General features: G+C 40.7%; 1 protein-coding gene across 1 annotated transcript; it reads right to left on the bottom strand.

Annotated features, from left to right (window-relative positions):
* Positions 1-1,385: 1,385 nt before the first annotated feature.
* ATP5MJ (ATP synthase membrane subunit j) lies at positions 1,386-9,163 on the bottom strand. Its single transcript, XM_043981314.1, has 4 exons — positions 9,006-9,163; positions 2,955-3,078; positions 2,395-2,418; positions 1,386-1,578 (listed from the first exon to the last, which is right to left on the bottom strand). The coding sequence occupies exons 2-4, from the start codon at positions 3,076-3,078 to the stop codon at positions 1,541-1,543; spliced, it is 186 nt and encodes a 61-aa protein (XP_043837249.1). The 5' UTR covers positions 9,006-9,163; the 3' UTR covers positions 1,386-1,540.
* Between the last annotated feature and the right edge of the window lie 11,670 nt (positions 9,164-20,833).

Here is a 20,833-nt window from a genome sequence, read left to right as displayed (position 1 = left end):
CAGTGTAATGACCTGCCAGGATTCCAAGACTAATTATCAAACATACTACCCACCTCTTGATGGAGAGATGAAGGGCTCAGAATGAATGATACAAATGTTTTTTTAGGACAGAGATGAGAAAATTTGTTTTGATTGACTATACTTGTGTGTAATGTGTTGTTTTCCTTGTGTTTGCAAATGATAGGGGAGGGTTGGGGTATCAAAGCAAATCTTGGCTGATTAAAAAAATATATTTTCAGAAAGAAAACTTGGAATTCTGACCAACACAAGGAACAACTAGTTTCTGAAGATATGATCAAACATGCTGCCTACCTCCTGACAGAGGTATCAGTGGACTCACAGTGCATATGGAGACTTTTTTTATTGTTTTTTGCAGGGCAATGAGGGTTGTGACTTGCCCAGGGTCACACAGCTAGTGTCAAGTGCCTAAGGTGGCATTTGAACTCGTCCTCCTAAATCCAGGGCCGGTGCTTTATCCACAGTGCCACCTAGCTGCCCTGAGATATACTTTTTTAAAAAAAGAAATGGCCAATAAGAAATTTTGTTTTTCTTGGGGTTAGTTCTTCTTGCTTTCTCAATGGAGAGGAAGACAAAAGGGAGAGAAGGCTGTTCTTTGAAAATGTTTTTTTTTTAAGTTGCAACATATTGATAAACAGTTCTACTTGTTGGCTTTTTTTTTTTTGGTCACAATTTTGGAGGGATGTGTGGGAAGGGGATATAGTGGGAAATGACCCATGCAAATAAAAGCATCAATAAACTTTTTTCAAATAAAAAGATTAAATTGTAATCTAGTGAGGAAATGGGAGTACTGTAGTCATTCAGTCCATGAAAGCAAAGGAAATAATTTTGTAATCTGGGATGATGCTTATTTCCACTCCAACATTAAATTCATCCTATATTAGCTAAAGGGTAAATTAAACAAATTATTAAACATATATGTATGAAAAAAACATATATGTATGTATATATGGGGGAAAAGTGGAGGGGGAAGAGAATTTATTATGGGAAATGAGATTTTGGGGTTCTTTTTTTTTGTTCTTCTGTTTGGATGGTTAAACATATTTTCTGATAAATTTTTTCCCACTCCTCAAACCTTTATGACCAAACTTTATTAGAAACTCAATTATTTAAAAAAAAAAAGAAAAGAAACTCAATTATTGAGTTTCTGGTGTGAACACCATCGCAAGTTTTAAGCAAGTCAAAATATTTATAGACACAGCTCCTCTAGATAGTTCCAAAAATTTTAATCATTTTATTTGAGGTAATTAGTTAATCCACCTGATGCATTATAAAACAAATGCTGTATTTGCAACGTATACATAGATGAAAGTGAGAACCAGAAAAATAAAAAGGGATGATATTTTAATGGAATTGGAACACAATAATCACCTTGTATACATATATGACTTTATTTCATGATATGAACAAAAGTCTAAAAGTTAATATGGGAAATCCTTGCATTCTTTCTTCTACTGTCAAATGCCCAAATTTACAGCCAGCCTGATGTTTCACATCATGCATAATCCTAAAGTAAATTCAGTTAATGATGTCCATGAGCTGGAGCAGCTGAATCTGTACCTTTGGAAACAAAAATACAGTAGAAATTGTACTGTAATTTAGAAAATAATACAAACAAAATAGATTGCAATTTGCTAGTAAAAGAGGCAAAGATAAAAGTAAAAGGAAATATAACTATTAATTTCCATTAGAAAAAAATCAAGTTTTATATTAATTTCAAAATTATGAAGTTAAAAAAAAACCAACACATTTTATTTCCATATAAATTGAACTATGTGAGATGGCCAGGGTAATGAAATAGTCATAAATGGACACCAAGTAAACCCATTTCAATTAATCTAGTTCTTCTGCAAAGTTTCTCTTTCTCCTTTTGCTATAAAAACAATTATTTTGTTTAGAGTTCAATCATAACTTTTTTGGCTGATGGGAAATTACAATGGAAAAGAAAATATTCAGGACCAGCCTCTAATCAAATGGGTGTAATTTCATCATCTAGTTTTAAATTAAATATGCTTCACTGTCATTAGTTTATTTAAAAGTGACAGTATGGTTGAACTACTGGTTTGACCTCCACCCTCCCAACTGCTGTCAAGTACCAAAATACCATTCAAATTATTATGTAATCTTCTTTGACAATTTTAAAGAAAAGGTTTTGGTCACAAAATAGCAAAAATTGCTTTGGGAATTCTACTTTCCTGCAAATACATGTATAACTCAAATATGATATTCTGAAATATTCCCTTTGCATTATATATAATATATACACATATAATATGGAGAGAGCTAACAATGTACCAGATATTTATACAGTATTAAAAATAGTATTTTAAGAAAAGGAACCCATTCCTGTCTCACTCCCTTCCCCAAAAGACTTACCTTTCAAAGCTTTGGCTTTTTTATCTAAAAATGAGAAGAACATAGTATTACTCTCTGTTATAAGCTAATTGTTTTTATCCTTTACTCCCAATTAAGTAACAGTCTGTCACATAATTCAATGTCTTATACATACCACTCAAGAATTCTTTTAAGTGATATCTAGTTGAGCTATCCATTACCTAATGTAACATATACATTACTACTGGTGGTTTCCACAACCCCATTCAGCTAGGTTTTTCTTAAGAGCTCCAAAACAAGAAAAGCAGAAAAGCTTTTGAAAGCTTGTATTTTAAAAGAAGTTTGTCTTCCTTAATCTCAATCAGCAACATTCAATACTTTAAAGGTCCCAAAGCAAAATGTTTTCCAATACAATATTTAAGACAGATACAGTTGTCCAGTATGTCAAACACCCCTATTTAAATTTAATCTGAAACTAATGACTAAAATCAAGGTTTGTATGGGTATTAGTTATGCCAATTACTGACACCTAACAAGAATCCTCTTCCCCACTCCTTTTTCTCCCTTCCCAACTCCCAAGAACCAAATACAATGCAACTTACCAGCACTTCTGATTTTGTAAACAATTAACCCCATCACACCCATTCCTACCCAGATCTCCTGGTAAACCTGGGTATAGTAGGGCTTTAGTGGAGTCCAAACAGATTTCATCAAGTTCTGTAACATCTGAAAATTAATAGTAACAGTAAATTTAGGCATTTCACATTATTAAAACTTCACGTCATTAAAAAAAATGCTTACTGAGCCTTCTGGGCCCTTTTCCCTCACTATCCCCACCCACCAAATGCTCACCCCCATGGTTCCCTCCTCTGAATTTTCAATAGCACTTCTTATCACTATCATCATACTGCTACTTATCATATGAAGTCTTGCATTGTTATTTCATAGAATCAGACATAGCATTCTAGAACTAGAAAGGACAGCTCACCCAGGTCAAGTCTAAGCCTTAACAGAGCTTAGAACACTTTGGCTTATGGTCTGACCAGAAGAGTACAGGGAGGACAAGAATACAGAATGGAAAGAGCAAGAACTTAGGTTTTCTACTTTGGTGATCTTTGTATGATCTGGTTCAATAACCTTAACTGCTTCAGTGTCTTCCTTTATAAAATAGAAGATGTAAAAGATCTCTTTCCAGTTCTGATTAGTTTCATTGTTACAAAAGTATTTTTTACTAAGGCAATCTAATATTACAACACTTTTTTATTTGGGGGGAGGCCAGTTTATTGCCTAGTTTTTATTTAGGTTCTGGGCACACAATCCTGTTATTTTTGTGACTTGATAACATTAATTAATACCTTTCAAAAGTGGGTTGATAAGAGAAGTATCATAGGTCAGAAACTCAGTGATCTCAACTCACTGAATGACCTTGGTCAAATCACTTCTCTCTGGGTCTCAGGTTCCTCATTGTAAAATCAGGGGATTAGGGGGCAGCTAGGTGGTGCAGTGGATAAAGCACCCGCCCTGGATTTAGGAGTACCTGAGTTCAAATCCAGCCTCAGACAGTTGACACTTACTAGCTGTGTGACCCTGGGCAAGTCACTTAACCCCCATTGCCCCACACACACAAAAAAAAAAAATCAGGGGATTAGACTAGACACTTTTTAAAAGATTCCTCTAAGATATGACATGTTATAGCTCTAAAGTGCTCAGTGCCTCCAGTCTTCAGGCATGGGGTGAGGGCAATAAACAAAGATATCATTTCCAGGTCATCTCCATGCCACTTGGTCTGCTCTCCAACCAAGAACCAGGAACTTGAGCTCCCACCCCTATGCCCCCCAGGCCTTGGAGCAGTGAGCACTAAGTATTCTACCATCTTACTGGTCTTGGACATTGGTGGCACTATGCCATCCAGCTAGGAGTATAACCAGCCCCTCCACTCTTACCACTCTAGCTCTGAGAAAAGTAATCAAACCAACACTAGCAGTGCTGGAAAAGACTTAATTAATCATTTGCCTTCTGGTCTTCACTATTCCCAGTACACTTTTCCCCAGCCACCACTTTTCTACTGGTTTTAGTTTTCCCCCAATTACAAAGTAAGCTCCTTAAGAGCACTGATTATGTTCCCAGTTTATATTTGTATCCCTAATTTAGTAGTTCCCTCAATAGTAAGCTCAATATTTTCCCATTTATATATTCATTCATATCCCCCAGACAGTCCACCACTGAGATTCATTGAAGAAGCTCAACTTTAAAAATGCAAATAAACTTTTCATCTAGTGCCACTCATTTTAGTATGAATTACTTTGATCAGATTGCTTGCTAACCTAATAGTTAAAATCATTTGTACTTTTTGAGCTTTGAGGGTAGCTGGGGTAATTTGAAGTGGGGTAGCTGGAAGGGTAATTTTCAAACACAAGGTATTTCAGGGAAGGAAAAAACAGAGGTAACTGAGAAGAGAAAGCGGTGACAAGCGGGGGGAGGAGATGTGAACAGTAAGTGGGTAAAAATAAACAAAAAACTTCTCTCCTTTGTAATTTCAAATAAAGCTCCTGTGTGGTATTGAAAAACCCCACTTGGAAACAAAAACACCTGTGTCTTTTGGAGACTATGGTGCTGGTGGCTACTATATATATCCTATGCTGCAAATTCTCCCATCCCCTTCTGACTTTCATTGAGCAGGATGATAAAGTGATGTGTAACAGAATGAACCCTTGATCTGGAATTGGCAGACCTAGCTTCTGGTGTCTATGCAAAAGTCACTGAACTTCTCTAAGCCTCAGTGACCTATTCTGCAAAACAGCAATAATCACACCACCCACTTTACAGTTGTGTAAGTCTATTAGCCATAACTGTTAGACACCATCAGATGGCTACCCTTAGATGAAATTTTTTTCGGCTATTGTCACTTACTACAATCTACTAAAGCATAAAGAAGCCATACCTTATTATTAGGAGTATCAATACTGAGGAAACCTGAATCCTTGAAGTATAGTATTGTGGTCATTATGGGGTAGTGAAAAGATTTGTGAATCGAAGTCAGAAGATGAGGTTTTAATCCCAATTCATTGTTTAACTTTTGGCAAGTCAGTCCCTCAGGCCCACAACCTAGGAGTCATCTTGAATTCCTCATTACCTCTCCCTTGACTCTCTTCAACTCCCAGACCTAGCCCTCAATATTCAAACTGTTGCCAAGGCCTGTCCATTTCATCTTTACAACATCTTAAATATGTCCCCTTCTTTCTTTTGACAATGCCGCTACTTGTGCAGACCCTCATCACCTCATATCTCAATGACTGCAATGGCCTGCTGGTGTGTCTGCCTGCCTCAAGCGTCCTCAATCCATTCTCCATTCAGCTACTAAAAATGATTTTCTCAAAGTACAGATCTGCTCATGTCACCAACCTCCTCAATAAACTCTGGTAGCTTCTTACTGCCTCCCAAATGCCCCCTCCTACCATTACAGTCTTCCTACACCTTACTGCCTGATGTATACTCAGAACCAGAGACACCAGCCTGCTGGCTGTTCCATGAACAAGTTCTCAGTTCTGGATATGTTCTCTGGCTGTTCTCCTGGATGCCTGGAATGTTCTCCTTCCTCCACTCTTTTTTTTTTTGGGGGGGGGGGTGAGGCAATTGGGGTAAAGTGACTTGCCCAGGGTCACACAGCCAGTAAGTATTAAGTATCTGAGGCCAGATTTGAACTCAGGTACTCCTGACTCCAGGGCTGGTGCTCTATCCACTGCCACCTAGCTGCCCCTCCTTCCTCCATTCTGATGACTGACCTCCCTGGCTTAAGTCCCAACTAAAATCCCACCTCCTACAGGAAACCTTCCCCAAGCCCTCTTAATTCCAGTGTCTTCCCTCTTTTTTTTTTTTTTAATTTTTGTGGGGCAATAAAGGTTAAATGACTTGCCCAAGGTCACACAGCTAGTAAGTGTCAAGTATCTAAGTTTGGATTTGAACTCAGGTCCTCCTGAATCCAGGGCCAGTGCTTTATCCACTGCGCCACCTAGCTGCCCCCTCTTCCCTCTTTTTAATAATATAGTTTGCTGTATATATATTTGTTTGCACGTTGTCTTCCCCATGAGATGGTAAGCTCTTTGAAAGTGGGGACTGTCTTTTGTCTTTTTGTATTCCCAGCATTTAGCACAGTGCATGGCACGTGGTAAGCATATCATTTCTATTTTTACAACCCTTCTTTTTACGCCTCTTACCAAAACTGATTCTTCTACCTTATGCTTGTGTTCCCTATGCTTTTTATACAGTTTTAGAGGCGCAGGAGAAAGAATGCTGGATTTGGAGCTAAAGGACTTCGGCTCAAACCAGGCTTGTGTGACCATAACCAGATACCTGAACACCACAGTGTAAAATTATGGTGCTGGACGGGATGATCCTGGGAGGTCCTTTCTACTTCTAAATTTACATAATAAACACTTGCCTTTAGGGGCCTTCTACACAAAAGAACAGGTAGGAAGGGATCTCTGAATCATAAATTTAGAGCTGGAAGAGACCAGAGAGAGTGTAATCCCCTCAGGTAAATGAAGAAACCAAGATCCAAAGATATGACTTGCCCAAGGTCATAGATTCATTCATTCAACAATAATTTCATAAAATCATAGATTTAAAGCTGAAGAGATCATCAAACTTCTCCCCGAAATTTTACAGATAAGGAAATTGAGACACAGAGAGGTTAAGTGATTTTCCAGGTCTTTCTGCGTCCAAGTCTAGTGCCTGAGAACTAGGGATGCAAAGACAAAACAAAAAAGTAGTTCTTACTCTCAGAATATATTCTTATATTTTACTGGGGAGATATATTTACAAAATGTAAGGCAATTGAAGGGAAGAGACAAAGTTAACAATAATGGATCTAGAAAGGCTTCCTGGAAAAGGTGACAGATACATCAGGTCTTGAAGGTTAGTATATACAAAGTATACAGAAAGTATACAAAAGGGCAATGATTAAAACCCACATCTTCCAAACCAAGAAGAAAGACTGGGATTATGAAATACCCTGTTAGATTAATTTAGATATTCCCTCTATTGACATATACAACTCATTATCTTGACTTTTATGATTCTTGACTATCTCTCCATAAATTCAACTAGAAGTCTTTAATCATACTTGCTAGATTTTGGGCCTATTCCTTTTCAGGTCACAAATTTTTTTTGTTTGTTTTTGTTTTTTGTTGCAGGGAAATGAGGGTAAGTGACTTGCCCAGTGTCAAGTGTCTGAGGCCAGATTTGAGCTCAGGTCTCCTGAATCCAGGGCTGGTGCTTTATCCACTGTGCCACCTAGCTGCCCCATCACAAACGTTTTTGATAACATCTTATGCTGATTCTCAACACATGAAATAATTTATGTAACTTTTGTGTACATGTCCATCATTATTATTAAGTGAAAGAAGCCAGTCATAGAATCAGAGTTAGAACTAGAAGGGATCTCCAAGGTCATGTAATGCAGGACTTCTTAAACTTTTCCCATTGGAGACCCCTTTTCACATGAGAATATATAGGAATGTAAAATAGGTAACCTTTTACTGTTGCCAAATTTTTCACAACCCCCGTATTCCACAACCTGACCCGATATGAGGTCACGACCCCCCAGTTTAAGAAGCTAAGGTGTAGTCCAACCCCCTCGTTTTACAGGTGAGAAAACTGAGGCCCAGTAAAATCAAGTGGTTTGCCTAAGGTCAGTAAGTAGCAAGTTTCAGAGGTGGCACTTTAAGTCATTCCTGCTGGGTCCCAGTTAATCATGGAAGAAGCAGATGAGAGCACTAAGACTACTACATCGCTCTTGAATCAGCGGAAGACATACTATACTTTAAGAAATAGCAATTGTAGTCCTAGATCTTCCTCTAATCTTCTATGTAACCCTGAAGGCCTGTCTTGGCCTCTCTGTTAAACTGTCTTTCTAATACGGATAGATTATGGTTTGATGACACAAAGACCAGGTTTGGAAAAAGTAGAGCTCCCTTAGCTCTCCCCTGCAGATCTTCCTCCCTCCTACCCTCCTTCTGGTTCTCCCCCTTGTTCCCCTCCTTTATTTATATTCCTCTGCCTCTATCTTCGTCCCAATTTCGTCTCTCCACCTGCTTGGCCCCTTCCACCGTCTATCTCCTGCCTCACCTTGTTTCCCCATCTTCCCATCCCAATTTTCCAAAGCTTTCCCTTGTCACCCTCCCCCCTCCATGATTCCTCTCCTCCTCCCTGTTCACCTTTTTACTCTTCCCTCCCTCCAACATTCTCCTCCCTTGTCAAAATGGAAGCCCCCTCGAATAGAAAGAAAGGGCTGTTGTTTCTCAGCTTTATGAGACTTAACAGCTAAGGGCCCGTGGGCGAGTCACTTGAGTTGCCTGCCTCCGTTTTCCTCATCTGTAAGATGGGGATGATAGTGCCTACTTCCTAAGAGTAAATGAGTCAACACTCGGAAGGACTCTGGATTCCCCCACCCTCCCTAGGCCTGGAGAAGGGTCTCCTGAAGCGCGGTCCGGCCCAGCGACCTTCCCCGGGCGAGCTTATCTCGTCCTTCTCCCTTCTCCCTTGCCCCCGAGCCCGGGGAGGCGGAGCAGCTGCCGCCGCCCCTCAGAAGGACGCCCCATTCCCGGGCCCGGACGCCTCAAGAGGCGCAGACCCCGAGTGGGTTCCTCTCTCACCGTGACTGGTTTCTGCAAAGGACCGCGCGCGGGAGCCTGGGCCGGCAGCGGAGAACAGCGGAAGGCCAAAGGCTCGGAAAGGTGACCCCAAAAGCCGGGCCTCGCGGGGAGTGACGGGAAAAGCGGCCCAGAGAGCGCCGGAAAGGGCGGGGCCTCGTCGTTGTCTCAGAGCGCGAGCCTCCCGCTACAGCGCCGCTGGGCGGTGCGCGCCGGCACCGCGGAGCTCAGGAGAACCTCTGTCCTGGGAGGAGGGGATGGGCGGGCCCGGCTGAGAGCCCCGGGGCCGGCGAGCGCAAGTGCGAGCAGGGGCGGAGACTGGGGGGGTGGGGCCGGGATCCGGCCTAGAGCTGGGGAAGGGGGGGTGGAAACTAACCAAGGCCCAGAAAGGAAAAGAGATTTGTCCAAGGTCACAGCTAAGAGAGTTTCTTGAAGCAGTTCATGCATTTTTCTGCGCAAACCTTTACTCTCCCCCAACAGCTGGTACCCTCCCTCATTTCTGTCAAACTTGTTCAGTTGTTTTCATTCGTGTCCAGCTCTCGTGACCCCATTGTAATTTTCTTGGCAGAGACACTGGAGTGGTTTGACATTTCCTTCTCTAGCTCATTTTACAGACGAGGAAACTGAGGCAAGAAGGGTTAGGTGACTTGCCCAGGGTCACACAGCTAGTAAGTGCCTGAGGCCAGATTTTTCCTCAGGAAGATGAGTCTTCCTAACTTCAGGCCCATCATTCATTGGCTGCAGCCACCTAGCTGCCCTCTATTTAACTACTTTGTATGCATTCATTAATTTTATATTTATGCTGATTAGATTTACATATGTACTTGTTCCCCCCCCCCATTTGTAAGCTGCTTGCAGAAACATTTGTTTCATTCTTTGTATTTGTATTCCCAGAACCTAGCACAGACCCTGCCACATAATATTTGGGTGAGCCCTGGCCTTTGGACTTTCCTAGCTACTAGACTATGCTATGCTATGCTATGTTATGCTATGTTCTGCTTATGCTATGGAGGTGGCTCAGTGGTTAGAGCACTGGGCCTGAAGTCAGGAAGACCTGAGTTCAAATGCAGCCTCAGATACTTGCTAACTGTGTGACCTTGGGCAAGTCATTTAACCTCTCTTTGCCTTAATTCTTTGGAGAAGGGGATGGCAAATCACTCCAGTATCTTTGCTGTGAAAACCCATATGGGGTCACAAAGATATGGAGAAGACTGAATAACATACTTATGTTTTACTATTCTATACTATACTATGCAAAACTATCATCCTATAGATCTCCTGTACTAATGATCCTATAGTCTTTATTTCTACTGAGATTTGAGTTAGATATTATAAAGAACTTGAACAATTCAAGTACTATATTTAGAAAAATAGGCAAAGAAAGAGTCCAAAACAAATTCCTTTTACAACACAAATATGTTGCCGAGATCTAAACCAGGAAGAACAAAAACAGAGGAAGAAAACTATAGACCAATTTCCCTAATGAATATTGATGTAAATGTTTTAAATAAAATACTAGCAGGGAGATTACAGCAATATCACATAGATCATACATTATGAACAGGTGGGATTTGTACCAGGAATGCAGGACTGGTTCAATATTAGGAAAACTACCAGCATAATTGACCATGTCAATAACTAAACCAACAAAAATCATAAGATTACCTCAATAGATGCAGAAAAAGCTTTTGACAAAATACAACACCCATTCCTATTAAATACACTAGAAAGCATAGGAATAAATGGAGCTTTTGTTTTTTTTCTGGGGCAATGGGGTTAAGTTACTTGTCCAGGGTCACACACCTAGTAGGTGTCAAGTGTCTGAGACTGGATTTGAACTCAGGTCCTAGCTACCCCTGGAGCTTTTCTTTTTTTCTTTTTTTTTTTTTTAGTGAGGCAATTGGGGTTAAGTGACTTGCCCAGGGTCACACAACTAGTAAGTGTTAAGTGTCTGAGGCAGGATTTGAACTCAGGTACTTCTGTCTCCAGGGCCGGTGCTCTATCCACTGCGCCATCTAGCTGCCCCCTTTTGCTGAATCTTTACCCCTGTCATGCCCACCAACCATGGGTGTCCTCCAAGGCTCTATTCCTGGGCCTTCTTCTCTTCTCATTCTAGACTATTTCACCTGGTAATCTCATTGACTCCTATGCTTCAATCATCCTCTTCTATACAGATCTATAGCTCCAGCTCGCATAGCCTCTTTCCAAAGCTTCATTCTCTTTTTTTTTTTTTTTTTTTTTTTTTTTTTTAGTGAGGCAATTGGGGTTAAGTGACTTGCCCAGGGTCACACAGCTAGTAAGTGTTAAGTGTCTGAGGCCGGACTTGAACTCAGGTACTCCTGAATCCAGGGCCGGTGCTTTATCCACTGTGCCACCTAGCCGCCCCCCAAAGCTTCATTCTCAAGTCACCACCTGCCTCCTGGACATCTCAAACTGGATATCCTATAGGCATCCCTACAAACTCAACAAGTCCAAAACTGAATTCATTATCTTTCTCCCAAACCCTTTGTTCTCCCCAATTTCCCTATTACTCTGGAGGGCACCACCATCTTGCCAGTCACCCAAGCTTGCAATCTCCTTGACTTCTTTCTCTCACTCCATTCACATATCCAATCTGTTGCCCAGGCTATTGTTTTTACAGTAAGGGCATCTCTAGTATTTGCCCCCTTCTCTCCACTCACACAGTCACCACCCTGGTGTGTGTTCTCATCCCCTTGAACTTGGACTGTCACAGTAGCCTTCTGGTTGGTCTTCCTGCTTCCAGTCATTTCCTACTTCAGTCCATCTTCCACTCAGCTGCCAAAATAATCTTTCTAAAGTGCATGTCTAACCATGTCACTACCTACTCATTAAACACCAGTGGCTCCCTCTTAAATCCAGGATCAAATTTCTTGGTTTGGTTCTTAAAACCCTTTACAACCTGGCCTCTTCTTACATTTCCAGTCTTCTTACACTTTTCTCTCCTCCACATCGTCCATCATTCAAAACACCTTGGCTTTCTTGCCATTCCTTAAACAGGAAGCTCCATTTCCCCACTTTGCTTTTTCTCTGACTTTCCCCCATTCCTGGAAGGATCTCCCTCCTTACCTCCACTCTCTCACCTCCTTACAGACTTAGATTTCATCTTCTGCAAGAGGCCTTTCCCATTCCTACCTTCATAGTCTCAACTGCTAACTTCCCTCTGGGATTACCTCCATTTACCCTGTGTATATCTTGTTTGTACATCATTATTTGCATATGGTTTTTCCTATTTAACATGAGCTTCTTGAGGGCAAAGATTGTGTTTTTGCCTTTTCTGACACATGGTAAGTGCTTGTGAAATGCTTATTGATTAATGATTGATTATGAGGGAGTTAGGTGTCCTAGTGGATAGAGTCCTGGACCTGGACTCAGGATGACTGTCTGCAAGTCACTTAATTCTGCTTCTGTCTGTTCATCTGTAAAATGAGAATGAAAATAGCACCTATTTCTTAGAGTTGTTGTGAGAATAAAATGAGATAATATTAGTACTTTGCAAACCTTAAAATGTTATATAAATACTAATTATTATTATTATTACATGACAAAGTTTGAATTGACCCTGAGGCTAGCTTTCTATAATAATAATAATGTCAATATCGATTTTTCCTTCTGAAGGATTATACTCAGTTTTGCTGGGTAGGTGGTTATTGATTGTACCCTGTAATATCACATTCCAAGCCCTCTGATCCTTTAATATAGAAATTGCTAAATCTCAGGGCAGCTAGGTGGCGCAGTGGATAGAGCACCGGCCCTGGAGTCAGGAGTACCTGAGTTCAAATCTGGCCTCAGACACTTAACACTTACCAGCTGTGTGACCCTGGGCAAGTCACTTTACCCCAATTGCCTCACTTAAAAAAAAAAAAAAGAAATTGCTAAATCTTGTTAACACAAGTCTTCCTGACTCTGGGCTCAGTACTCTACCCATAGAGCCATCTAGCTGCCTCAAAAGAGAACATTGGCATTATCACATCTTTGAATAATCAACCAATCAATACACATCTATTAAAGAACTTACTATGTGCCAGGCACTATGCTAAGGATACAAAAAAGAGGCAAAAAGAAAGTCCCTGCCCTCAGAAAGTTTACAATTTGATGGGGGAGAGACAACCTGCAGACAAATATATCCAAAGCAAGCCATCTACAAGATAAATAGGAAATAATTAAAAGAGGGAAAGAACTGGGATTAAGCACTGGTTGGGGGAGGCTTCCTATAGAAGGTGGAAATTTAATCGGAACTTAAAGGAAGCAAGGGAGAGACAAAAATATCATATAGCTATTTGGATCATCTAATACAAACATCTCTATCTTGAAATCTCATTCAAAAGTTATGTTTCAATGGAATACTATTGTGCTATAAGAAACTATGAGCAGGAGAAGTTCAGAGAAACCTGGAGGGTCTTGTGTGGGCTGATGATGAGTGAAATGAGCAGAACTAGAAGAACATTGTACACAGTAACATCAACATTGAGTGTTGATCTACTGTGATGGACTATATTCTTCTCACCAATGCAATAGTACAGAAGAGTTCCAGGGAACTCGTGATGGAAGAGGATCTCCAAATCCAGGAAAAAAAAAAAAAAGAACTGCGGAGTATAGATGCTGAATGAACCATACTATTTCTTTTGTTTTTGATGCTGTTGTTTTTTTTTCTATTTTGAGGTTTTCCATCATTGCTCTGATTTTTTTCTCTTATGACATGACTAATGCAGAAATAGGATTAATGTTATTATGTGTGTGTATATATATATATATATAACCTACATCAGATTACCTGCTGTCTAGGGGAGGGGGGGAGGGAGGGGAGGGAGGGAGAAAAATCTGAAATTGTAAAGCTTGTATAAACAAAGGTTGAGAACTATCTTTACATGTAACGGAAAAAAAAGAAAATACTTTATTAATTAAAAAAAGTTATGTTTCTTGTAGTCACAGCACATCTTACTGCATGCAGTACAGTGCTCAAGATAGGAGCTTTAGTTTACATGACTTTCTATTTTCTAGAGTTCTCCAGTATTTTTGTATGCAATAAGTTCCTTGAGAAAGCAGTGTTGGTATCAGTTATTGAACTTTTTCTCTTAAGGCTAATAGGAAAATGAATAAGAAGAGAAACTTATGCCAGTGAGAACTATTACAGACATAATATTCTTATTCCTATTCGGTAGTTTTTGAGCAGAGATTATATTGGTGGCTATTGTAATTCAGTCCTTAGAGAAGCAATGTGGTTTAGTAGATAGAAGGCTTATCCTGGAGTCCAGAAAACCTGAACTCAAATCCAGCCTCAGACACTTATTAGCTGCATGATCCTTGGCAAGTCATTTAATCTTCCTAAGCTTTAATTTCCTCATCTGTAAAATGAAGATAATAACATCTATAGCACCTACCTCATGAGATCAAATGAGAAAATTTATGCAAAGTGCTTTGTAAACCTTAAAGTGCTATATAAATATGAGATATTATGATTATTTGGGATAGCTAGGTTTTTCAGCGGATATAGAATGCCAATCCTGGAGTGAGGAAGACTGATCTTCCTGAGTTAAAATCTGGTCATAGACACTAGCTTACTATCTGTGTGACCCTGGGCAACTCACTTAACCCTGTTGGCCTTGATTCTTTATTTGGAAAATGATCTGGACAAGGAAATGGCAAATCACTCTAGTATCTCTGCCCAGAAAACACCAAATGGGATCATGGAGGGTCAGACATCACTGAAAAACTACTTAACAATAAATTATGATTATTTAGCTCCTGATTCAAAAGATGTTGTTTTATGCCCTAAATTCAATTCATAGTAACATTACTACTTGGTTAGTAGTAACATTGCTACTTGATTAGTAGTAACATTTTCATTGGATAATGCACAGGTAGAGGAATAGCTAGGAGTCACCTGGATAAGAGGCAATGATCCTATGTATTCTTTTTTTGTTTTATGTTGTAAAGAATTAATCGTTATTTGAGGTTTTTATGCCTCAGCTCACACTGGCCTGGGGCCCCATAAACCACACCGTGCTCCACCCACTGGTTGTAGCCATTGCCATGGCACTGACACCTCACCTCATCACCACTCAGATGCCTACATGGGCCTGGCAAAATTATAATGATTGGAAGTCTAGTGAGGGCAGTCATGTGACTGTCAGAGCGGCCATCCAATTGACTGGGGGCTGTGTGGAGTGTGCAGATAGGAAGGACTTTTTTTTTCTTTCTGGCATTCTGGCTGGAAGCTGGAAGGTGATAGGAGCTCTGCTGTGTATTCTCAGCTGGGCGGTGGTATTTTTCAGGTTGTATAATTTCCCTTTCCCCATTTTATTTCCTTTCCCTTGATCCTACTGATCCTGTTTGTGGATTTTTTAAAGTTTGTTCTTATTAAAATAAATCCTGTTCTGTTTTGAGGGAGGCTGCCGGTCTCTTTCCTTGCCCCAATATTGCGGCGAGCCGCTTAGCTAACACTCCCCAATTAAAAATTGGTCCCCACAATGTGCATGTGTGTGTGAGGGGCAATGAAGGTTAAGTGACTTGCCCAGGGTCACACAGCTAGTAAGTGTCAAATGTCTAAAGCTGGATTTTAACTCAGGTCCTCCTGAATCCAGGGCCAGTGTTTTATCCACTGTGCCACCTAGCTGCCCCTTCTATACATTCTCTTGAAGCAAGCAATAGTCATTTTATGTTTCCAAAGCAAAGGAAAGCACTTCGGTTTACAAGCTATACACATAATTGTGAATGCTCTGGACTCACCCAGATCCAGCAAGGATATTTCTCTCCCTCAGTGCTCTTGGGGTACCCTGAAAGGTTTGGTGATGCCTCCTCTCATGCTATCATCTGTAATTCCTACCAACTGTGTTCCCCTGACTGTTAGCCACCCCTATCTGGCGCCCCAATTCCATTAAACAACTTAACACCAAATATTTTAAAAAGGGATATTTACTTTGAAATTTAAGAACAAAAGTACAAACATTTCCCCTCAACATCTCAAGGGTACACTCATTCCTGTTCCACTTTAGACTCTGGAGAATATGGGCTCAAATTCAGCTCAATTCTTGCATAGATTTGGACCCACCAAGTTTATATCCAGATGTGATGTCACGACTGCATGAGTCCTTTTTGTTCAGCTACCACCGAGCTGGGTCCTAAGGTCACTCCTTCACCCTTGGGGCATCGAAGAAGAGCTGGCAGCCAAACTCAGATGCTAGAAAGATGGGCTGCTAAGATGCCTGGAAACTCCAAACTCTTCAATTTCAATGAAAACAAACAAACATACAAAAACATGAAGTCAATAGGACAGAGACCCATTTTCGTGGGGCCAGGTCACCTCATTGGGGAGGCCTACGACTCTCCCCTTACATCCTTATCAATCACTAAATGGCAATGATTAGGAGTCAAGCCAAGATTAGGCAGCTGAACAGAAATGGGAATGTCTGAGGCCACCTAAGGACTCTCTGAAGGCACCCCACTTCTGGTTATGTAGCCACTAAAAAAAAGGCTTCTCTTAACCACTTGTTTAACTGACCAGACTAGACATACACGCTGTCTGTGCATGCAACTTCTATTACATGTCATCACGACTCTCCTAGAAGCAGTTTCCCCAGTTCTGATTAGGGTGAGGAGCATCTGCCTGTGTGCTAGACTCCTGTTACATAAGTATATATCCCCAGGCTGGTGTCTGTTTTGTGGCTTTGTTTCCCAGCAACCAAGCCACAGTCTCTGCCTTGTTGCTTCTTTTTTCTGCCTCTTACAGCTCATTTCCCGAACTCCCTTGTTGTTTCTGCTCTATACTTTATCTATAACTCTTATCCACTGAAGTTCTACCATCCACTGATGCTCCGGGTGTCTGAATAAAAAAAATATCTACGATGTATATAGCACCCACTATGTGCCAAAAAGCACTTTATCAATCAATCAATATTTATTAAATACCTACTATGTACCAGCTACTGTATTAAACACTGAATATGCAAAAAGAGACAAAAGATAGTTCCTACCCTCAAAGAACTTAAAATCTCATGGGAGAGAACACATGGGGACAAATAGAGCCAAAGCAAGCTATATACAAGATAAATAGGAGGTAAATAACAAGGGAAGGCACTGGAATTAAGAGGGGTTGGGGAAGGTTTTCTGTAGAAGGTGAGATTTGAATTGAGGCTTGAAAGAAGTCAGGGAGGTCAGTAGTTAGAGGAGAGCATTCTAGGCATGGGGGACAGCCAGAGAGACCACCTGTACCAAGAGATGGAAGAGTCTTGTTTGTGGAGCAGACAGGAAGCCAGTGTCACTGGATCAAAGAGTATGTGTTAAGGAGTGAGGTACACCAGAAAACTGGATAGGAAGGAGGGAGCTAGGTTATAAAGGGCTTTGAATGCCAAACAGAGCATTTAGAATTTGATCCTAGAAGTGTTAGGGAGCTATTGGAGTTTATCGAGTAGTGGAGTGGCATGATCAGACCTGTGCTGTAGGAATATCATTTTGGGGGACAGCTAGGTGGTATAGTGGATAAAGCACTGGCCCTGGATTCAGGAGAACCTGAGTTCAAATCCGGCCTCAGACACTTGACACTTACTAACTGTGCGACCCTGGGCAAGTCACATAACCCTCATTGCCCCACCAAAAAGGAATATCATTTTGGCAGCTGAATGAAGGATGGTCTTCAAGGTCCAGTGGCAGGGAAGATATTAAAGTCTGGTGATCCTTCATTTTTCAGGAAGAATTATAGTTGGTGATTCTTTGCTTATGAGAGGGATGTAAATGGCCACATTCATCCTTCAGGTAGGGGTCTGGTGGGTCCTGAGTCCATGACCACTGGGGATTGGGGAGGTGAGATTCCAGTGAGGCTGGGGCTACTGGGGAGATATGTTTGGAACTGATCATCATATTTTCAGTTCTTTTATTAGTAAGGCAAACACCTTGTGAGAAATGGTCTCAGACAAAAGTCAAGACAAAGATTCTGGTCTGGTGTAAAGCAGGAAGACCAATTTATTATGGTCTTGCAAGAAAGGGCACACACTTTCAAAGAAGTTGTATGCCTTAAACTTGGTGCAGCAAGCCTTTTTATCCCATGCTCTAACCCCAATTTCCTTCTTTGTTTTTCCAATGTCTGGAATTTCTGGGTACACACTCTTGGAGACACTCCTACTTCATACAATCTCCTTGGTATGCTCCCCCTCCCATGTCATATGACACATGTCTCATTATAATGTTAAATCTCCACCCAGAGCTGTGTTGGATAATATGTATGAGATTCATGAATGATCATCAAGCAGGTGCAGTAAGGGTTTAGAGTCAGGGGATACTGAAAGACCAGTTTGAGACAGTTTTGGGGGTCTTGTTAATTCTTTCCTTTGGGGACAATTTAAAACTTTTAAGACTAAAAAAATAATTTTTTTAAACATTTTAATTATAGTTTGGGGTTCCAATTATTATCCCTCCTTGTCACCCTCCCTTCCCAAGGCAGCAAGCAATCAGATATGGGTTATACATGTATGATTATGTAAAACATTACCATATTTGTCATTTTCTACAAGAAAACTTGATTAAAATTTAAAAAATGAAAGAAAGTGGAAAATAGCATGCTTCAGTCTGTTCCATCAATATCAGTTCTTTCTTTGGAGGTGGATAGTATGTTTCATCAATAGTCCTTTGGGACTGCGGGACAATTCTTTTTTTTTTGTGGGGCAATGGGGGTTAAGTGACTTGCCCAGAGTCACACAGCTAGTAAGTATCAAGTGTCCGAGGCCGGATTTGAACTCAGGTACTCCTGAATCCAGGGCCGGTGCTTTATCTACTGTGCCACCCAGCCCCCCCACCCCGCAACAATTCTTGACTGTATGAAATTCACTGGGTCAACATCCTTATCTTCCTGTTTTTGTAACACTGAGGAAGACACAGTATACTCCTTTCTCTCACACCTCATCTCACTGATATGTAAGAGCCACTCAGTAGACTGTTAAAACCTTTCTTACTCCCTTTACAGAATCATCCTGAGTCACCTACACACATATGCATTTGGGTTAATGAATCAGTGAAATTCTTTTACATCTTCCTCATCCAAGAGTGCAGGCTGTGTGTCTTTCCCCTGCGCCCTACCAAGTTCTACATCTCCAATTGAATCTTTCTGAGGATGCCTATAAAAGTGTGCAATTCTTTTCATTTTCCCCTTCCATTCTCATCATTGCTCCGGCAGCAGGTGCCTGAGCCATATAAATTACTATGAAGCTTGCATAAGTCTCAAGGAGTTATTTGGCAACGCTAGAGAGGGAAGGGGAGGGGATAGCTTACCTGCATCCCTGTTATCCTGTCTCAAAACTGTTCATGAAGTTTTGAGCTACTCAAGCTTTACACTGCACTCTTTTTTTTTTTTTTTTTTTTGGTGAGGCAATGGGGGTTAAGTGACTTGCCCAGGGTCACACAGCTAGTAAGTGTTAAGTGTCTGAGGCTGGATTTGAACTCAGGTCCTCCTGAATTCAGGGCCGGTGCTTTATCCACTGCACCACCTAGCCGCCCCCTCCCTACACTGCACTAACTTTAAAAAAAATTTTATTTATTTAAGTTTTCAACCTTTGTTTAGATAAAATTTCCAATTTCAAATTTTTTCTCCCTCCCTCCCCTCCCTGCACCCCTCCCCTAGACAGCAGGTAATTTGATATATAACATTAAACATATTTCTGCATTGGTCATGTTATACAAGAAGAATCAGAGCAAGAAGGAAAAACCTCAAAAAAGAAAAACAACAGCACCAAAAACAAAAGAGATAGTATGGTCCAATCAGCGTCCATATCCCATAGTTTCTTTACTTTTTTTTTTTCTGGATTTGGAGAGCCTTTTCCATCATGAGTCCTTTGGAACTTTCTTGTACCATTGGATTGGTGAGAAGAATCACTAGATTCTATCACTAGATTCAACTATCACAGTTAATCAACACACAATGTTGATGATACTGTGCACAATGTTCTCCTGGTTCTGCTCATCTCACTTATCATCAGCCCATGCAAGACTCTCCAGGTTTCTCTGAATTCCTCCTGCTCATCGTTTCTTACAGCACAATAGTATTTCATTACATTCATATACCACAACGTGTCCAGCCATTCCCCAATTGATAGGCATCCCCATAACTTCCAATTCCTTGCCACCGCAAAAGGAGCAGCTATAAATATTTTTATACATGTGGGTCCTTTTCCCTTTTCCATGATCTCTTTGGGAAAAAGACCCAAAAGTAGTATTGCTGGGTCAAAGGATATGCACAGCTTTATAGCCCTTTGGCATAATTCCAAATTGCTCTCCAGAGTGGTTGGATCAGTTCACAGCTCCACCAACAATACTGCACTAACTTTTTTTTTTCTCTTCTTTTTAAAATTTTTTTTTTAGTGAGGCAATTGGGGTTAAGTGACTTGCCCAGGGTCACACAGCTAGTAAGTGTTAAGTGTCTGAGGCCGGATTTGAACCCAGGTACTCCTGACTCCCGGGGCCGGTGCTCTATCCACTGCGCCACCTAGCTGCCCCTACTGCACTAACTTTTGAGATACACTGTGTGTGCTGGAGAATGTATGGGATAGCTGGGCTCCTCTTTGACCACATTAAGTGGAAGTCTTATTTTGTAGTTCTGAGCCTTTTCTTATAATAAAAGATTAAAAAAGAAAGAAAAGTTTAGCAAACCTTTCATGTTCATCACTTCTGACAACACATGTGACATTCTATCCACATGGTACCCCATCTTTCTAACGGAAAGAGGGAGGTACATTTTCTTTTCTTAGGTCTTTTTTGTAGTCATAACAAGGTTTTTTTAACTTTTTCTCTCCACTGATTCTTTTTTTTTAATCTTATTTTTTTTTAAG

Source organism: Dromiciops gliroides, chromosome 2 (assembly GCF_019393635.1).
Source record: "Dromiciops gliroides isolate mDroGli1 chromosome 2, mDroGli1.pri, whole genome shotgun sequence".
NCBI lineage: Eukaryota > Metazoa > Chordata > Mammalia > Microbiotheria > Microbiotheriidae > Dromiciops > Dromiciops gliroides.
This window is presented reverse-complemented; position numbering and strand designations above follow the sequence as displayed.

Coding starts and splice junctions, on each gene's coding strand:
- ATP5MJ (XM_043981314.1), bottom strand. CDS start 3,078: ATGTTACAGAACTTGATGAAATCTGTTTGGACTCCACTAAAGCCCTAC. Junction 2,419..2,954: donor TTACAAAATCAGAAGTGCTG/GTAAGTTGCATT, acceptor TCTCATTTTTAG/ATAAAAAAGCCAAAGCTTTG. Junction 1,579..2,394: donor AAAAGCCAAAGCTTTGAAAG/GTAAGTCTTTTG, acceptor TTGTTTCCAAAG/GTACAGATTCAGCTGCTCCA.